We start from the raw sequence: 18,672 nt of genomic DNA, 5'->3' as shown, positions 1-18,672 counted from the left end.
ACAGGATTCATAACCTGCCTAAGTTGAGTTGTAGAAGCAGCAGCATGTGCAGTGCTTGCTTTTTGATAGTACAGTATTGCTTTAAACATATAAATAGAGCTTTAAAGGTAGAAATTACTCTAACTGTGGAAGACCTTGTTAAAGGAATAATCAGCAGGTTCTGCAGCACCTGCCTCTATCAACATGAGCCAGTCACAAGCCAGTAATGGGAAAACATCAGTGCCTGAGAGCATCTGCAAGACTTTAGGAGTTAGGCTTGACTGTCCCCTGGAGCATATTCACCCTTCCACTGGAGTACAGCTAATACTGGTAGGAAATGGAATGGTTAAGCACACCCCTGCGACTCTTTGGCAGTTGCTATTTAGCTTTATATAAAAATAGCTGTTCCTAAGGAAGGGTGTTTCAAAACTCTCTGTAAACAAATTTGATGCTGCTGAGAATGAGAGCCATGACTCTCTGGAGATGGATGGGTGGATGGATACCTCTTCATGGCATGTCAGAAGCTCTGCTTGCTTTTTGAGACTGATCCACTGCGACCGTGGGCTTTTGCAGACCCGTGCGGCTGAAGACCTGGTGAACAGAAAGCATGTACAACTTTAAGACTTCTGGAAGGCAATGGAACCAACTACCAAATACATCTTCAGTTTCAAACTAAAATGCCTATTTTTCAGCTTTTTATTCTAATAGGTCACTATCAGCTGCATTATACATAATTACAGCAAGTTTGAGACAAGTGGCTGGCCTTCCAAAAGGGGGAAAGTGTGCTTTTAGAGTTGCTGCACTGCAGGGAACTTCTGTACTCCTTGATCCCTCATGAAGTATTCAGATCTACAGAGTTGTTGTGCTGATTTTGGCTTCTGCTGTGTAAAAAGAGCAATCATAAAACTCCTCTTGCATTTAAAGATAGTGGTGGAGTTTTTAAGGGAGAGGGAGAGCAGATGTTTGTTTTCATTTTAGTAGGACCCACTCCTTCCTTGCTTAAAAACAAAGTTACTTCAATTTGGTATCTTTGTTAAATCCCAGATGCCTCTTGTACCGTTTACAGTAGTGAGAGTTGTCCATTCAGGTATTAAACAAGGCATAAAAGACCCCTCCTGCCCTCTAATAATGAATCACCCATGTGCTTGCTACCTTAACCACTGCAGCTCCCAATCAACAGTTTCAGCTTCAATCTTGTTGCTGGTTTTTTATGTGGGAAGTTCCAAGAGCTCCTTAGGGAACCCCAAAACACTGTGATGAAAGGAATCCAGTCTAACTTGCCTTGACAGACTTCGTGTTCAGCAAGTGTCCTGCTCTGTGCCAGCTTTGCCACCTGCAAGTGATACTTTGCTTGACTTTATATTGAAGCTAAAAGGGAGTACTCAAGGTGAAGGATGGCCTTCAGAAAAGCTGTTTCAGGGCACAGAAGTTCACTTCTGCTCTACCTTAATCTCTGAACAAACTCTTGCAGCTGACTAGCCCTTGTGTGTGCAGCAAAAGGTGAAACCTAAAGCTCTGGAGGGAAGGTACAGTGGTCTGCCATGCAACTTAGTATTGTAGCTTCTTACTGTTAAAAAACACCCCAGCCACAGAGCAGTGCTGGTTGTGACTAACTACTCCAAAGCATAGGTGAAGACTACTTTCATATTAACCATCAACAGTTTTAAGAAGATGACTTTGCAATAAAGGAAGGGCAACTAGAAGGAAGAGTTCAACGTTGTGTTCATACCAAGAATGCCTTCCTGCTCCCTTGCTTCTTCAATCAGTCTAAAAGAAGTCATTGCAGAGGAGACTGACTTTGTAGGTTATGCCAAATAACTCCACAGAGTTTATCTAGTTGTTACAAATCAAACAGTGCAAGCAACTTGGATTACTGGCTATGGATGTGCATTGTGCTGGCACACTAAGCAGCTTGAAATTCAACTTCTAATCTAATCTAATGCAGTAGAAAGACCTTGTGCAGACCCAGTAGAACTCCTTCCAGACACAGCACAAATAAGGGTTGTTTTTAGACACAATGCAGTTCCTTTCAGTTCTACAGCTGAGCAGATGGAAAAACCCTTGGACAGAAAGTGGTTGTTGCTAATTGCTGTTTCAGTTGGCAACTCCTGCTCTTGACTTGGACACAAGAGGCATTGGTGCTGATGGCATGAAGCTTCCCAAAGCCATGTAAAATAGTGATAATAAAAACCCACACCCAAATGTACTCTGGGCGAGTTTTGAGAGAAGCCTCCTCAAGGTGATTGCCTATGTAGGATACACATCCCTGTCCACAAAGCCTACCTCTTGCTTGATCTTAGTAGACTGACTGATGAGCATACCTGACCCTGTTGATCCTTTCCTCGTGCGAGGTTGAGTACTGTAATCGAGAACAGTGCAAGAGCGGCGGCGCTGTGGCTCTGGCTGAAAAGACAAGCCAAGTCATCTTTGCATGAAAAAACATTCAAGCAGCAAGATTTTAATACAGCTACAAACCATGTAAACCTGTAATTCCTCATCTGTAGGATGTCATAGAGGTCTAAGTAGAGCTTCTGTGAGGTTAAGGAGAGTTAAATCAACTTCAGGAGCAGGAAATGCTGCTCCTAAATGCTGGATGTTTTTAAGGCCAAGCTGGATGTGGCTGTGGGCAACCTATCTGGTGGAAGATGCCCTTGCCCATGGCAGGGGGTTGGAACTAGGTGAGCCTTGGGGTCCCCCTTCCAACCCTGACAATTCTGTGAAATATATTTTTGTAACCCTCTGAGGCATTCTCCCCACTCCTGGCAACAGTTCTGGTTTGAAACAGATTTTAGAACTGCTGGCTTGAGTGTTACACCTCAAGTAATGCTTAGCTTTCCTGAGGGGCTTTCCACAAACACCTCCAACTTGGGTTCTTCAACAAAAGTGTGGTACCACCAGCTGCTTGTAGGTGTACTAAGGAGCCAGCTGTAGAGAGTGTAGTGAGGTTGTTATTCATCAACAAGTGACCTGTCCTCCTTGTTTTGGAGTTGCCCAGCAATGATGTTTCTATTCAAGTGGTGGACTTGATGAACCATGGTTACAAGTGGGTTGAGGGAGGTTCTGTTCCTCCTCAGCCCTACTGAGGCCATATCTGGAGTACTGGGTGTGGTTCTAGGTTACCCAGTTCAAGACAAGAACTCCAGCAGAGAGATGCTGAGGGGACTGGAGCATCTCTGTGAGGAGGGAAGGCTGAGAGACCTGGGGCTGTTTAGACTGGACAACTGCAGACTGAGAGGGGATCTTTTCAGTGCTGATCAACAGCTGAAGGGTGGGGAACAAGGAGATGGGATCAGACTCTTTTCAGTGGTGCCCAGTGACAGAACAAGGGAAAACGGGCAGAAAAGTGGAACAAGAAATTTCACTTAGCTGTAACCAGCTTTCCTGTGAGGGTGCTGGAGCCCTGGAGCAGGCTGCCCAGAGAGATTGTGGAGTCTCCTTCTCTGGAGAGATTCCAAACTCTCCTGGGTAGCCTGCTGCATGTGACCCTGCTTTACCAGTGGGGTTGGCCTAGAAGATCTCTGGAGGTCCCTTCCAATCCCTGTAGCTCCCTGGCACTGATAACCTGTGACATTTGCTTCTCCAGTAATGTTTAACTGCCAGAGCACTCTATTTAGTAACTAGTAACTGTTTGGTATAATTTGCTGAGCTTTACCAAGAATGTGCTGGTTGTGTTAGGCCTGGAGAGCTGATCAGGTAAGACAAGCCTCTCCTGTTGCTGCTGGTGGGTATCTTCGTGTGCTGCCGCACTGTGTGCTCGGCTTGAGCTCCCATGAGACTTCTGCATTGAAGAATAACACAGTTAGGACTTTCTTTTATTGCAGAAGTACACTGAAAATAATTGGCCTAAGAATTAAAGCTCCTTTGCCAAAACATTCATTGTACACCTAGCTATGGGGAGGAAAAGAATCTGGTATTAATTGGAATTAAAATACTCAGCTCTGGGTGATGCTGTTATAGTCAAAACGGATGTGACATTTTTTTGTGCCTCTATTTCAGTCATCATTTACAAGGTAACAAACAAATTGGAACTCATAGGTTTAAGTAATTTGATCAGCAGTGATGAAAATTTGTAGAATCACTAAGGCTAGAAAAGACCTCTGAGATCATGCAGCCCAGAAGGCCAACCAGATTCTGGGCTGCACCAAAAGAAGCATGACCAGCAGCCCAAGGAATGTCATTCTCCCCCTCTGTTCTGCTCCTGTGAGACTCCACCTAGACCACTGTGCCTAGTTCTCAGGGATGTCTCACTGCTGGAGTGGGTCCAGAGAAGGCCAGGGTCAGAGGGATGATGAACCTCCCCTAGGGGTACAGGCTGGGAGAGAGTTGGGGCTGTTCGGCGTGGAGAAGGCTCCAGAGAGACCTTGCAGCAGAGTTCCAGTACTGAAGGGGACCTACAAGAAAACTGTGAAGGGGCTTTTTACAAGGGCTTGTTGTGATAGGATGAGGCAGAATGGATTTAAATTTGAGAAGGGGAAATTTAGACTGGAAATTAGGAAGAAATTCTTAACAGTGAGGCTGGTGAGACACTGGCACAGGTTGCCCAGGGAGGTTGTGGATGCCCCCTCCCTGGAAGTGTTCAGGGCCAGGCTGGATGGGGCCTTGAGCAACCTGGTCTAGTGGAAGGTGTCCCTGCCCATGGCAGAGGGGCTTGAAACTAGATGATTTTTTAAGGTGCCTTCCAACCCAAAGTGTTCTATGAATCAAGCCCAAGCCTGTACCAAACATCTACCCAGCAGTGCAACCGTCGTGCCTCTTACCGTTTGCCTCTGCGATCCCGCAGTGTTGCTGCGCTCTGTCCCGCTGCTGGTGGCGATGGGCGGCAGGAGGCTGTTGCGGTTCAGCAGCAGCGGGGAGGGCGAGGTCAGCTGCTCGTGTGCAGTCAGACTGAAATGCACCAGTAAGAACAGAAGAAACACAGGGGTGATACGTGTGGTGGTGTGTAAATGTACTGTACCGACAGTTTGTTTGGTGTTGAGGTCTGTTGGAACAGGTTGGACTTGATGATCCTTGGGGTCTCTTCCAACCTTAGTTACTGTGATACTGTGTGTTATCACAGTATCACACAGTATCACAGTATAGTTAAGGCTGGAAGAGACCCCAAGGATCATCAAGTCCAACCTGGCTGCACAGACCTCACGACTAGACCATGGCACCAAGTGCCATATCCAATCCCCTCTTGAACACCTCCAGGGACGGTGACTCCACCACCTCCCTGGGCAGCACATCCCAATGACGAACAACTCGCTCAGTGAAGAACTTTCTCCTCACTTTGAGTCTAAACCTCCCCTGGCACAGCTTGAGACTGTGTCCTCTTGTTCTGGCACTGGCTGCCTGGGAGAAGAGACCAACCCCTTCCCAGCTACAACCACCCTTCAGGTAGTTGTAGAGGGCAATGAGGTCACCCCTGAGCCTTCTCTTCTCCAGGCTAAACAATCCCAGCTGCCTCAGCCTCTCCTCACAGGGCTGTGCTCAAGGCCTCTCCCCAGCCTTGTTGCCCTTCTCTGGACACCTTCAAGTGTCTCGATGTATGTTAAAGCTGAGAGCAAAAGGTGCAGAGTTCTGCCACAAGATGCTGCCCATTCCCAGCCACACTGTTATTGTTTTGCTCTTTGTTTATATCCTTTAGGAGGAAGTACCTCAGTAGAGCAAGAGAAGATGAACAGCACTGGGCTATATTTTAAGCAGAGCAAGTGAAAAAGCTGCATAATGCATACACATATTGTAGCTCTTTCACTTACTACAACCATCCAATATAACATCTGGAGGTGAAATAAGGCTTCTGCCTTCTCCATGTTCTGTTTGAGCATCAAAGGAAGGCTTTCAGATGCCTTCTAAAGGGAGCCACACCCATCTAACTGCACAAAACACAACACAACTCAAGCTTTAGTTACAGGAGGCATATGAAAGAGTAAATATTCTGTTTTCAAGAGAGAGCCTTTTCATATGAAAGCCTTTTCACAGGAAGGGTATCTGTACATTATCTGCTTGAAAACTACTAGAAATGATCAAGAATTCTTTCATGTTCTGGAGTTGACTGAAGAAGGCTATTCATAGAATCATTTATGCTGGAAAAGACCTTTAAGACCATGCAGTGCGACCATTAACCTAACACTACCCAATCCACCACAAACCCACGTCCCTCAGCATCACAGCTACATGGCTTTTAAAGCCCTCCAGTGATGATGCCCTAACCACTTCCCCGAGCAGGCTGGGCCAGGCCTTGACAACCCTTCCAGGGAAGACCTATTTCCTAATGATGTCCAATCTAAACTTCCCTCTGCACAACCTGAGGCCTGTATTCTGTAAGAATACATTAGAAAAGACTTTCCTATTTACATCCATTTCAACACTGAAGGTAATAAAGGGGAGATGTTGATAACTGTTAAGATTGAAGGCTGAGGAAAGGGAACAGTACCATGGAATACTGCAAGTAGAAAGATCAGGGACTGTGAACACATATCTCAACAGGACATGACCAAAAATAACAGGCTGGATGAGTTTATAGGTGAACTGCTAAACTACAAGTAAACTATGTCAATTTACAACAGGTGGAATATAGAAGTATATGAAACTCTTCATTGTTTAACCTTGTAGTGTCTGTAAATGACTACACTGAGTCGAATCATCGTGCCAAACAAAACCTAGGGTACTCTACATGTGACTGAAAAGTTCACTGAGTTCATAAAGAGTCACTTAGTCAGTCAGTTAACCTAAGGTCAGCACCTTACAGCCCAGTCTGGGTTAGGATAGCAGCAGGCAGTTTGACCTCCAAAATCTATAGTTTCCAAGTTCATCTTGAAAACAGAGAAGGCAAGCTGGTTATCAAGAGATGGTGGTATTTGCTTTGCTCACACTGGAGAGACTGAGGTGTATAGGTTGTGTGCAAAACTACCTAGATGTGTATGTGAGTCACTGAATCACAGGTTGTAGCACAGGAAACATCAGCTTGAAGAACTCTTCAAGCTCTTTTATGGGCACTTGATCAAATAATTCACATTCTTTCTATCTGAATGCTTTCTGTTTAAGCTGGGCTCTTTAAATACAGTAACTTGCAGTGAGAAGCTGGTTTTGAAACATACAGTCGAGCTCCCCTGACGACATCATCCACAGAGCCTGGGGTGCCAGTGCGGGAGCGGCTGGTGCTGATGGGATGCAGGGTACGTGGATGTGGGGCTCGCCCTCTGGTAACACGTGACAGGGATGATGTGCTGAGCTCTAGAGGACGACTTGGCCACACTCTGGGAGAGAGGAGGGAGCTGGAGCTTGGCCGTTTGTCATCCAGGTCCCTGACAGAAGAATTCCAGAAGAGCTATGGTCAGCATGATTGATAACCACACTCTTACCACAGTGCTCATCTACACGAGACAAACAGATCACAGAATGGCTTAGGTTGGAAGGGACCTTAGAGATCATCTACTTCAACCTGCCTGCCATGGGCATGGGTGCCTCTCAGGCAGACTTGGTTGCCCAAGGCCTCATCCAACCTGGCCTTAAACTCTGCCAGAGAGGGCATATCCACAACCTCCCTGGGCAACCCATTTCAGAGTCTCATCACCTTCATACTGAAGAACTTCTTCCTAAGATCCAGTCTAAACCTACTCTTCCTCAACTTCAAACCATTCCCCCTTGTCCTGTCACTAGACACCTTTATGAAAAGTCTCTTTCCAGCTTTCCTGTATGTTCCAGAACTTCAGGTATTGAAAGGCAGCTCTAAGGTCTCCCTGGAGTCTTCTCTTCTCCAGGCTGAACAACCCCAGCTCCCTCAGTATATCCTCCTATGGACTCACTCCAACCGTTCTATGTCCTTCTTAGGATAGGGACACCAGTACTGGACACAGTATTTGAGGTGGGGTCTCACAAAAGCAGAGTAAAGGGCAAAATGCCCTCTCTTGACCTGCTGGCCACACTCCTCTTGATGCAGTCCAGAATATGGTTTGTCTTCGAGGCTGCCTAAGCACACTGGCAGCTCATGGCGAGCTTCTCCTAAGTCAATGCGTAGGCAGAGGTTGTGTGTTTCCCTATTTTCATGCAATATAACTTACAGCCAAATTAGATAGGAAAAAATGGGGGACAGAAAAAAGAACCCTTTGTTGTTTTCTGGGGGTTTTGGTGGGGTGGGTTGTTTGTTTGTTTTTTACTGACCTGTGAGCTTTCTGGTTGAAGGTTCCAGTATGAAAGTAAAAATTAGTCACAGAACAGATCAAAAAAGTCCTACACAGTAAACAGTGTGGCCAGCAGGAGCAGGGAGGTCATTGTGCCCCTGTACGCTGCACTGGTTAGGCCGCACCTCGAGTACTGTGTCCAGTTCTGGGCCCCTCAGCTTAGGAAGGAGGTTGACTTGCTGGAATGAGTCCAGAGAAGGGCAACAAAGTTGGTGAAGGGCTTGGAACACAGCCCTGTGAGGAGAGGCTGAGGGAGCTGGGGTTGCTTAGCCTGGAGAAGAGGAGGCTCAGGGGTGACCTTATTGCTGTCTACAACTACCTGAAGCGGGGTTGTAGTCAGGCAGAGGTTAGTCTCTTCTCCCAGGCAACCAGTACCAGAACAAGAGGACACAGTCTCAGGCTGTGCCAGGGGAGGTTTAGGCTGGAGGTTAGGAGGAAGTTTTACACAGAGAGAGTGATTGCCCATTGGAATGGGCTGCCCAAGGGGGTGGTGGGGTCACTGTCACTGGGGGTGTTCAGGGCGAGGCTTGACAGGATGCTTGGTTGCACGGTTTAGTTGATTAGGTGGTGTTGGATGATAGGTTGGATGCGATGATCTTGAAGGTCTCTTCCAACCTGGTCTATTCTATTCTATTCTATTCTATTCTATTCTATTCTATTCACCAGTCTTCACACCCACAGCCTAGATCTAGTTCTACTTCTAGCAACTGTGCAAATGGGTTTCTCTGTCCCATTCTGAGCTTCTATCCCTTTCCAGGATGTCACTTAGTGCCAAGAGTAATGCCACAGCTGTTCACTAAGTGGCAAACCATCAGGAATCAAACAGCAAACCAGCAGGAATCAAACAGCAAACCAGTGTACCACAAACACAGTATTTGACAGAGAACAAATAAACAAACAAGCAGGAAGAGAAGGGAGAACTGCTTTCTCCAGCGCTCTACTTGACAACAGGTGATCTATAGTTCTTACAGTGTTTTCTCCAGTACAGGCAGATTCCTTTGCTGTAACTGGATCCCATGTATCACCATCAAGCCATTTAGGTTATGTTGAGAACCACTACTTGACCCTTGAGAGAGATTTACCTGCAGGTTTGAAAAATAAGTAAGGAAATCACCGTCTGGCAGAGACACACACAAAGGTATTTACAGATTTTGTCCCTGTAAACAGTCTGGGGGAGAAGAAGTTAATTTCTTCCATGCCATCCAAATTGTTCATTATCTCCCCACCTAGGCCAGGCATCTTAGCATTCCCTTCTTCTTGCAAATGGTAGTGCTTAGAAAATACATCCTACCATGCTGTGTCATTCCAACTGAGCTTGTCATTTGCATGGTCTTCCAACAGTGGCTACAATCAGCAGCTTAACAAAGCTGATTTTCAGTGTACAATGACATTTTATGTCAAGAACATCCCTTCCTGGAATACAGACTGATCTGGAAAAAACATCACATTGCACCCACCAGAACAACAACCATCAGAAAACAGCAGAGCTCTCATCTCTCCAGCATACATACTTGAGGTGGCTTTCTCCTCTTTTTGCTTTTGCGGCCACTTCTGGGTTTTGAGGACTAAACACATGGTAAGGGGAACAAGAGGCAGGGGTAGGAATAAAGGAGAAGGAAAGAAGGAAAAGAGTTGGGTTAAAATGGAATAAAGAGGTAACATTTTGGTGCACACTGCTCTAGGAACAGGTCATCTAAAGCAGCTTAGAGAGTCTGGTTCAGTGTCTGAGCAAAACCAGCCCTGCTTTACAACTGCACTGAGATGTGTCCTCTGCTGCCTGATAAGTTAGTGCTAGCGAGAACAGGATCTCACACATGCAGTCCTCCCTCTCACAATTCAGTTCAAACATCACTGAAGTGTAGAAAGAACTGCATCACTACTGCACAGTGCCCACATGCCTGTCTAATGTGTGTATAAACCAAGAGAAAAGTAGGAATGAAATGTGCAACTAAGGAGCAACAGCACTTAAGTGTTAGAAAGGACAGTCAGCAGCCATACAAAAGCCAAGGCAGCTGTGCATCTAAACAGCTCCCTGACATAGTGCAGTCTGTTTGCTTAGGTAGTGCTGTATTGATTTGTCCCCACACAAACCAGCTGGCTAAAAATACTTACCAGATTGGATGTCACTGAGGGCATTTTAGTCTGTGGCACACGAGGCAACAATGCTGGCAGAGGATCAACCGGCGAAGGGCTCCCAGCATCTGCTTTGATGGTTTCTACTGTTATGATATTTTTCTCATCATCTGTGCCAAGTAAGACAGAATTCCTGTAAATACTGGCATTGCTAGAATCCAAATTCTGGAAAGAGTCCTCTGAGGTGCTAAGCTCTATTAAATCTTTTGAAGGCATGTCTCATACTGCTAGCAAAATGACTTTGTTTCCCCCCCAATGAGAGGATTCCCAACTCTCTCTCATTGCACCTTTGCGAAACTAAGTAACTGAAATCCCCTTCTGAATCTTCAGTTTGCCAGTGATCCTTACCAGAGGCTGACCCTTCCCAGTGTCTGCAGATTAATTCTTCCATGCAGACTAGGACTTCACTCCACACATCATCAAACACAAATGTCAGCACAGAGTCCTTCATGCAGGAATAGGGAGAGACAGGAGGAAACCCCAGTTTCCGTCTACCAGAAGACAGTCCCATTTTCCTCTCATGCAACTCCTCTTCCCTGTAAAAAAGTAAGAATTACTTGTGCCATAGACTCATTTTATTTGCTCCTTGTATTTTGTTGTATTTATTTAACAGGGTTGAAACTTCAGCTGAGGCTGTATTTCTGCTCTATTTTCTCAACTGAAAAAGGCTCAGGCAGCTGGCTGAACAGCCTGAAGACAATGCTTTGGAAGTACCTATCACATCAAATTGTTTTTCTGGGAGATGATAGTTTAATAAACAGCACCATCAAGTACCAGGCTAGTACTGAATGAAGCAAGCTTCTGTACACAGGGCACCTGAATTTTTGTTTCTTCCAGAATCTAACCTAAATGAGAAATGGCTGACACAGCCACCTCGTTGCTGCACTCCTTGGTTCCCTATACAGAATGGGAACATAAATTACACTTCAGCAATTAAAATAATCATTTACCAAGGAGATTGAAGTTCCATTTAAAAATAAGTATTGATAATTGCAGTGAGAACCTTACAGAAGGGAGAAAATAATACTCATGCAAGCATGTTTCTTACGGCTTTCACATCTGCTCCTTGAATTAGTACTTACCACCTAAAACCTACAAACCTTAGGAAAGAAAAGGAGATAGTACTGTAAAAAAGCTCTAATACTTCCACCATTATTTTGTAGAGGCAGTAAAATTGTTTCCTACAGCAACATCTCTCTGGCCTGGTCAAAGCAAGCCACCTACCCATGTCAGTCTCACAGTCCATGCAGCTAAGTGGCTTTACTAATTAAACCCAATTAAGTAGTTGGCAACTGACAGTATCATCCAGAGTCCTTCCCCAGGCCATATGTTCATTCCATTGTGTTGAATAAAGCAAAGGGGCAAAAAGAATCCTCTTTCTGCTACCCTTAATCCTGTCTCCTTAAGATAAAAATAGTGGTAATTATTTCTTGGCAAGTGACTAATTCTGAAACTACCACTGAAACTTTGGAAAGGTACAATTCCCCCCCCAAATGCTGCTACACAACCAAAGCAGCGTGCTGCTAGTGCATAACAAACAATGAGTTTGACTTAGTGTCAAAACAAATGGCATTTAAACAAGTTGTATCGAATATGCCCAAGGCAGGAGGCTCTTGGTTACAACAGAATGAAAGATTTCATCCAGGCACAAAAATGGCTAGTATGAAAAACTGCAAAACCTCACAATTTGGCACAAGAAACAGTTCTAGTGAAAGTCCTCTCCAAAAGTGTCTTCCTAGAATCGTAGAATCAATGAGGTTGGAAAAGACCTCAGAGGTCATCCAGTCCAACCTGTCACCTAATACCCTAGCCAGAGACTACAGAGGTGGTAGAAATTTGTGTACTTTTTACTTCATGAGATCAACCAGAAGGACTGCTTTCCAGACGATGAGAGTTTTCTGGAGGGTAACAATTTGGAAATAATTTTACTTCCCCAATTTCTTCCACAAATTAATTTTCTTCTCAGTGTGTTTGTTGTCTTTGCTCTGCTTTGAAAGAAGGAAAACAACGTCATGAAACCGAGGAGGTTTTAGCGAGGCAGAGATTGATCGCAAATAACAAGTGATAGGAAAAGGGGAAATAGCCTCAAGTTGTGCCAGGGGAGGTTTAAGTTGAACATCAGGAACAATTCTTTCTTGAAAAGAATTGTTGTGAAGCCCTGGACCAGGCTGCTCAGGGCAGTGGTGGAGTCCCCATCCCTGGAAGGACTGAAAAGCAGCATAGCAGTGGTGTTGAGGGACACGGTTTAGTGGTGACCTGGCAGTGCTCAGTTAACAGCTGGACTCAATGATCTTAAAGGTCTTTTGTGACCTAAATGATTCTATGTTTCTGTGTTTAAACTGGCAAAGGATCTGTAGAATTCCCAGGGGCCCTAGCAGCATCAGGCCTCTGAAAGTTCTGTCGATAAAAGACACAAGATAGAGACATAAATTAGAGATATAAATCCATCAAACACTTCACCAACTAACATCACTATTAAATAGAGATAGAGAGCTTATATAGAGAAAGACAGATATAGTGAGATATAGATATATACAGAGAGAGAGAAACTTAATCTATGTTGATATTCAATACCTACACATCTCTGTGGTCAAATGCTAAATATTCCTCCATGACACCTTCAGAGACAATGACTCCATCTTCACCTTCTTCACTCTCTGGAGAACACAAGCTTGGAGACTTGGAACGGTCAGCCTTTTTGTGAAGAGGAGTAATGCAGAGAGGCACCTTCTTGCCAAAAACACTAAATCTGAACAGGTGAGAGTTTGCAGGAAGCAGAAATGAAAATAAGATCTTCTAATAGCAGCATTTGGTTGAGAAACGAGAAGACAGTCAAGGCCAAGCAGTAGGGAGGCCAAAAAATGATGCATTACATGAAAAACTCTTTTAGTTTGGATATTCTTAAAGCTTTCCAAGGAAGGTGAAACTCCAGGATAAAACTCAAAGCCATTTAAAACACATTCTAAAGCATTAAATAATAAAAGTAGTGTTTTGTACTTCTGAAGTTCTACACAGATTTAACAGATGATCAACATAAAAACCAGCCACAAAACAAACATATCCTTAAGGAGTTGGCAGCAGCAAAGATATTTCTATTTGCTGACCAGTCCACTGTAGTTACCAACAAGCACAGCTATGTACATTGATACTCTGACTGCATTGCTTCTAGTTAAAAAGAAAACCAAAGTGTGCTGTGTTCAAAACTCAGCCTAACAGAAAGGAGTCAGGTTTTGTATTTTAAGCAGCCTGGCACTGCAGCCCATGGAGGACAAAAATCACTTCACTGTCTTGCTACAGTCTGCCCCAGTTGCTGGTACTTACTCATTAGAATCTCTGTCTTGTGGTGAAGTTACATCTGAGGAACCTAAACTGCCAGAAGGTGAACTTGAATACCATCCATACCCTTCATCAGTGGGGATCATGATCTGCTTCCCCACAACCCTGCCGTGGTGAAAGCAAGGGGTAAATGAATCAGACAGTGTTGGCAGTAAGATTATTGACATGTATAAAAACATAAAGCAGCAAATCATAAAATTCTGTTGAGAAGGCATTCAGGTTCCTTGATGAAAGTTAAACCTGGTTTCAGTTCTGTTCCCTAGTACACAATCACAGAATCACAGAACGATTTGGGTTGCAAAGGGCCTCTAACGGTCATCTAGTCCAACTCCCTTGCAGTCAGCAGGGACATCTGCCACTAGAGCAGGTTGCTCAGAACCCAAAACAAACTCACCTGGAATGATTCCAGGGATGAGGCTTCTACCACCTCTCTGGCAAACCTAGGCCAGGGTCTCACCACCCTCCATGTAAAAAATATCTTCCTTCTCTCTAGCCTGAATGTCCCTCTTTTAATTTAAACCATCGCCCCTTGTCCTGTCATAACAGCCCCTGCTCAAGAGCCTGTCCCCAGCTTTCTTACAGACCCCCTTTAAGTACCGAAAGGTCACAGTAAGATCTTCCCAGAGCCTTCTCCAGGATACACAAACCCCAGCTCTCTCAGCCTGGCCTCACAGCAGAAGGGTTTCAGCTCTCAAGTCCCCAGCAAATTGTTCTGAGTGAGGTGAACACATTAAAAATAAACTCATCCTTGTTTTTCAGGCTCGTCTCATGTTAAGGCTTGAATAGGGACCAAACTGTTCAAGCACATGTAATAAAGACTGAGAGCTGAAGTTTGCAGGTAGCCATACAGACTGCTGTGCTAGGGTAGGAGGGTTCTGACATCATCATAAGCACCTTCAGCTGTACCATACGTCTTTCCTAAGAGAACTTTGCTACGATAAGGCCCAGTCAGTTGCAAACAGCAGTAGTCCTCTGGCAAGGAACCCAGTGTGAGCAGAATGTTTGTTAATGACAATGGCAGCAGACTACCAGAGTGAGCTTTTTAGGTCTGCCTACCGCATGATTGCATAAAACCACCCTGCTGCAAACATTGTTTCTAAGCACCTGTTTCCACCCCTACCCTTTTAAACTCTGGGATGACTCTAGCATTAGTCTGTAAATGACATACCTGAGATGAGGGAAGTTGGCTGTCCACTGGTAGCACTCTTCCCGCAGCGCCTCCACATGCACATTTTCCTTCTGCTCATAGAGAAGCTCATCAATTTGTCTGAACATCTGCTCAACTTGCTGTGTGGCAGCTTTATCAAACTCCTAGACAGGAAAGTTATCCAATAAATACCTAGTGAATAGCATCCAGAGAGGATTTGAAATCCCATTTCATACGATTTAAACTGTAGAATTGAACAAGACAAGTATTTGCTTAAAGCTTAGCAGGACTGATCTAAACAGTTCTATTTCTCCTCCACTGAAAGACATTAAATAATTTCCCCTAGGGATGATACAGACTGATGGCAGCTACATAAAAATCTCAGTGACACAAGAGGAAAACTATTAAAACATTTTGAAATACCTGAGTATCTGAAGTTAAAGGCATAATAATGCACATAAAAGACAGCTGGCTGAACACGAGCCAGCAGTGTGCCCAGGTGGCCAAGAAGGCCAATGGCATCCTGGCATGCACCAAGAATAGTGTGGCCAGCAGGAGCAGGGAGGTCATTGTGCCCCTGGACTCACCACTGGTTAGGCCACACCTTGAGTCCTGTGTCCAGTTCTGGGCCACTCAGTTGAAGAAGGACATTGAGACACTTGAAGGTGTCCAGAGAAGGGCAATGAGGCTGGGGAGAGGCCTCAAGCACAAGCCCTATGAGGAGAGGCTGAGTGAGCTGGGATTGTTTAGCCTGGAGAAGAGGAGGCTCAGGTGAGACCTTATTGCTGTCTAAAACTACCTGAAAGGAGGTTGTAGCCAGGAAGGGGCTGGTCTCTTCTCCCAGGCAACCAGCACCAGAACAAGAGGACACAGTCTCAAGCTGCACCAGGGGAAGTTTAGACTCGAGGTGAGGAGAAAGTTCTTCCCAGAGAGAGCTGTTAGCCATTGGAATGGGCTGCCCAGGGAGGTGGTGGAGTCACCATCCCTGGAGGTGTTCACGAGGGGATTGGATGTGGCACTTGGTGCCATGGTCTAGTCATGAGGTCTGTGGTGACAGGTTGGACTGGATGGTCTTTGAGGTCTCTTCCAACCTTGGTGATTCTATGAAATCAGACATGAAGGATAACAGGTTATTAAACACTGGAATAGGCTTCTCAGAGAGGTGGGTTTAATCCCTATCCCTGGAGGCGTTTCAGAGATGGAGAGATGTGGTGCTGAGGGACACAGTTTAGCACCAGACTCGGTATAAGTTAGATGATGGTTGGACTCCATGATCTTAAAAGTCTTTTCTGAGCAAAATGATTCTATGATCCCATTGTGGGAACGCAGTGGAAGATCTGTTGCTTGCAATGTCCACATACAACAGTAAAACAAAAAGCTGTGGGAGCAAAGGATGTTCAGCACCTTTGTTACTTGTTCCTCTGTAGCTAGATCTTGCATAGATATATCTAAACAGTTCCATCTCACCTCACAGAGAGCAACAGCACACTTTGTTTTAGGAGACAGGGAAACTCCAACTATTTCTGTATGAAAATAAGGGTTTAGGGGCTTGCTAATATTTGGAGAAACATTTAAGTATTCAGAAGATTGGATAAACTGACAGTGAGCATCTGGAAGTCATCTCCTCTTCTTAGGGATTCCACACTAACAGCAATTATTAAGTTAGACAGACAGACTTGTGTATTAAATGCTTTGCACTTGCAAAGTTTTAGGGGGAAATGCAGAATATCCATTGGATAATACAAGCCTGGTTTGAACTGAGAGAAAGGAAAAATGGGGAAAAGGTCATTAAAAATGTTCACAGAATCCCAGCATGGTGGAGGTAGGAAGAGACCTCTGGAGATCACCCAGTTCAACCACCCTGCTAAAGCAGGGTCACAGGATCACAGGATGTTAGGGGTTGGAAGGGACCTCTGGAGTTCATCAAGTCCAATCCCCCTGCTGGAGCAGAACCATATAATCTAGTACAGGTCACACAAGAACGCATGCGGATTGGGCTTGAAAGTGTCTAAAGAAGGAGCCCTAGGGTCACCCAGAGCAGGCTGCCCAGGATCACAATGTCCAGGTAGATTTGGAATCTCTCCAGAGAAGGAGACTCCACAACCATTCTGGGCAGCCTGCTCCAGGGCTCCAGCACCCTCACAAAAATATTTTCCCTCCTGTTCAGATTGGAACCCTGTGGGTTCCAGTTTGTGCCCACTGCACTTTGTCCTCTCTGAAACAGCACTGATGTTCTTTTTGTACACCACTGTCATGACTTCCTGACAGATCCAGTCCTCATTTTTATCCTGAAATGTATTTGCAACAGTACTTCCTGTGTTGTTCTACCCTTTGTGCTCGGGATGATCACGCTCTACTCACATCATAGCCCCAAGAGAAGACTGAGCTGTCTTCAGTGGAGGTGTCAGCATAACTGGGGCTAGCAGACAACGACTTCCCATGATCAGGTGGAGTGACTGAAGTATGTGATTCCTTGCAGATTTCAAACTCCCTGAAGTGCACATGTTGAGGAGAACAAGGAAGTGAAAAAAACCCACCACACACAGTGAAAGCAGGTAAGCAAACTTTTCTTTCTGTAGACGTATCAGAAGAGGTCTTAGCACCAATACAGTCTTCATGGGGTCACTATTTACTTCTGAGGCATTAAGCAGAAGCCACAGTACAGAATTAATTATAATGGCAACTCAAACACAGGTTCTCCACAAGTTTTACTTCTGTAGAGCAACTCAACACAGAGATGCCCTATTTTGCCACTGTCCCCAGACAAACATTGTGTTTATGTTGTGAGAAGTACCTTGAGGTCTGGCCACAGTTTCCAGCCTCGGGTGTGCACACCTCAGCCTGTGGTTCTGGCGGTGGATGGTGCCGCAAGGCATGCTTGGGAAGTCCATGTCTGAAACAAGAGGTGGAACTTGACATTACTTCTAAAGATAAACATCTACAGAATTCCCAAGCTTTACAGAGGGGTTTTCCTGCTTTCCAATGAATGCACTTATTTCCATTTGCCTATTTATTATTCATTCTTGTTACCAAAGCTTTAGAAAAAAGGTCTAGAAACTAAGCCTATGCTAAACAGGGAGTTGAAGGTCTTTGCTTAGAAATCAGCATCTTCCTTTAATGTTGGGACGTGGGCTACACCTCTTTCAAAGCAGAGACAATGTCCTTGTCTGAGATTCATAACCCAACCACACAGGAGCTGCCACCAAACCAAGCAGTGGCGAGTTGGAGAAACAGCATTTGCTAAGATTTTTGTCAGCGTTTAGGCATCTAGGAAGGAGGGTCAGGAAAAGTCAGTGTAGTTGGAAACAGAAAGGTGTTGACGGAGTAATGAAAAGCAGCCAACTGCCAAACCCGGTGTATTGGTGCAAACCCTCTTGCCCCCTCCCCCAAGGAGTACCAGCCCGTCAGTCACCGCCCGGGTCAAAAAAGGCCAGGACAGGGATTTAATCACGCTCTCTCCCACCGGTGTTTTTAAGGCCAGGGGTACACCCGCCGGCCAGGACCGCTGCAAATACCTTACCGCAGCTTGCCCGTATCCCGGCTACAGCCTCGGCGCAGGCCCGCTCCACGTTCACAGCACCGGGCCCGCACGCCTCCCCGTTAGACTCGGCCCGCTCCAGCCCCCCACCCCGCACGGGGACACCCAGTAACCCGGGCCTCAGCTCGGCCCCGCCAACCCCACGTCTAGGCAAGGGGCCCGGTGTTCGTTTTGAAGCGGAGTGCGGGTGGGACCCCCACAGCGGGACCGGGGGTAGGCGGCAGCGGCGACTCACATCTCTGGAGCGCCAAGAGGCACCGGCTTCCGCGCGTAGCGCGCGATCATCCTCAGCTCCGCCGCGCCGCCGCCGCTCGCCGCCGGGCCGCCGCCGCCATGACGGCGCTCCACCCCCGAGGAGGCGGAGCCAGGCCGGCCGG

The 18,672-nt window shown here is 45.7% G+C and overlaps 1 protein-coding gene across 1 annotated transcript; it reads right to left on the bottom strand.

Moving 5' to 3' along the window:
* Positions 1–236: 236 nt before the first annotated feature.
* On the bottom strand, positions 237–18,580 carry FAM149B1 (family with sequence similarity 149 member B1). Its single transcript, XM_054174633.1, has 16 exons — positions 18,531–18,580; positions 18,247–18,441; positions 17,552–17,650; positions 17,119–17,248; positions 14,779–14,921; positions 13,596–13,715; positions 12,853–13,023; positions 10,623–10,810; positions 10,254–10,384; positions 9,653–9,706; positions 9,111–9,223; positions 7,059–7,265; positions 4,737–4,863; positions 3,632–3,757; positions 2,301–2,382; positions 237–570 (listed from the first exon to the last, which is right to left on the bottom strand). Exons 1-16 carry the CDS (start codon positions 18,578–18,580, stop codon positions 497–499), a joined length of 2,010 nt encoding a protein of 669 aa, XP_054030608.1. The 3' UTR covers positions 237–496.
* Positions 18,581–18,672: the final 92 nt, after the last annotated feature.

This window comes from Dryobates pubescens, chromosome 30, assembly GCF_014839835.1.
Source record: "Dryobates pubescens isolate bDryPub1 chromosome 30, bDryPub1.pri, whole genome shotgun sequence".
In the NCBI taxonomy this organism is placed as follows: domain Eukaryota; kingdom Metazoa; phylum Chordata; class Aves; order Piciformes; family Picidae; genus Dryobates; species Dryobates pubescens.
Note: the sequence above shows the minus strand (reverse complement) of the source record. Positions and strands in the feature narration are given on the sequence as shown.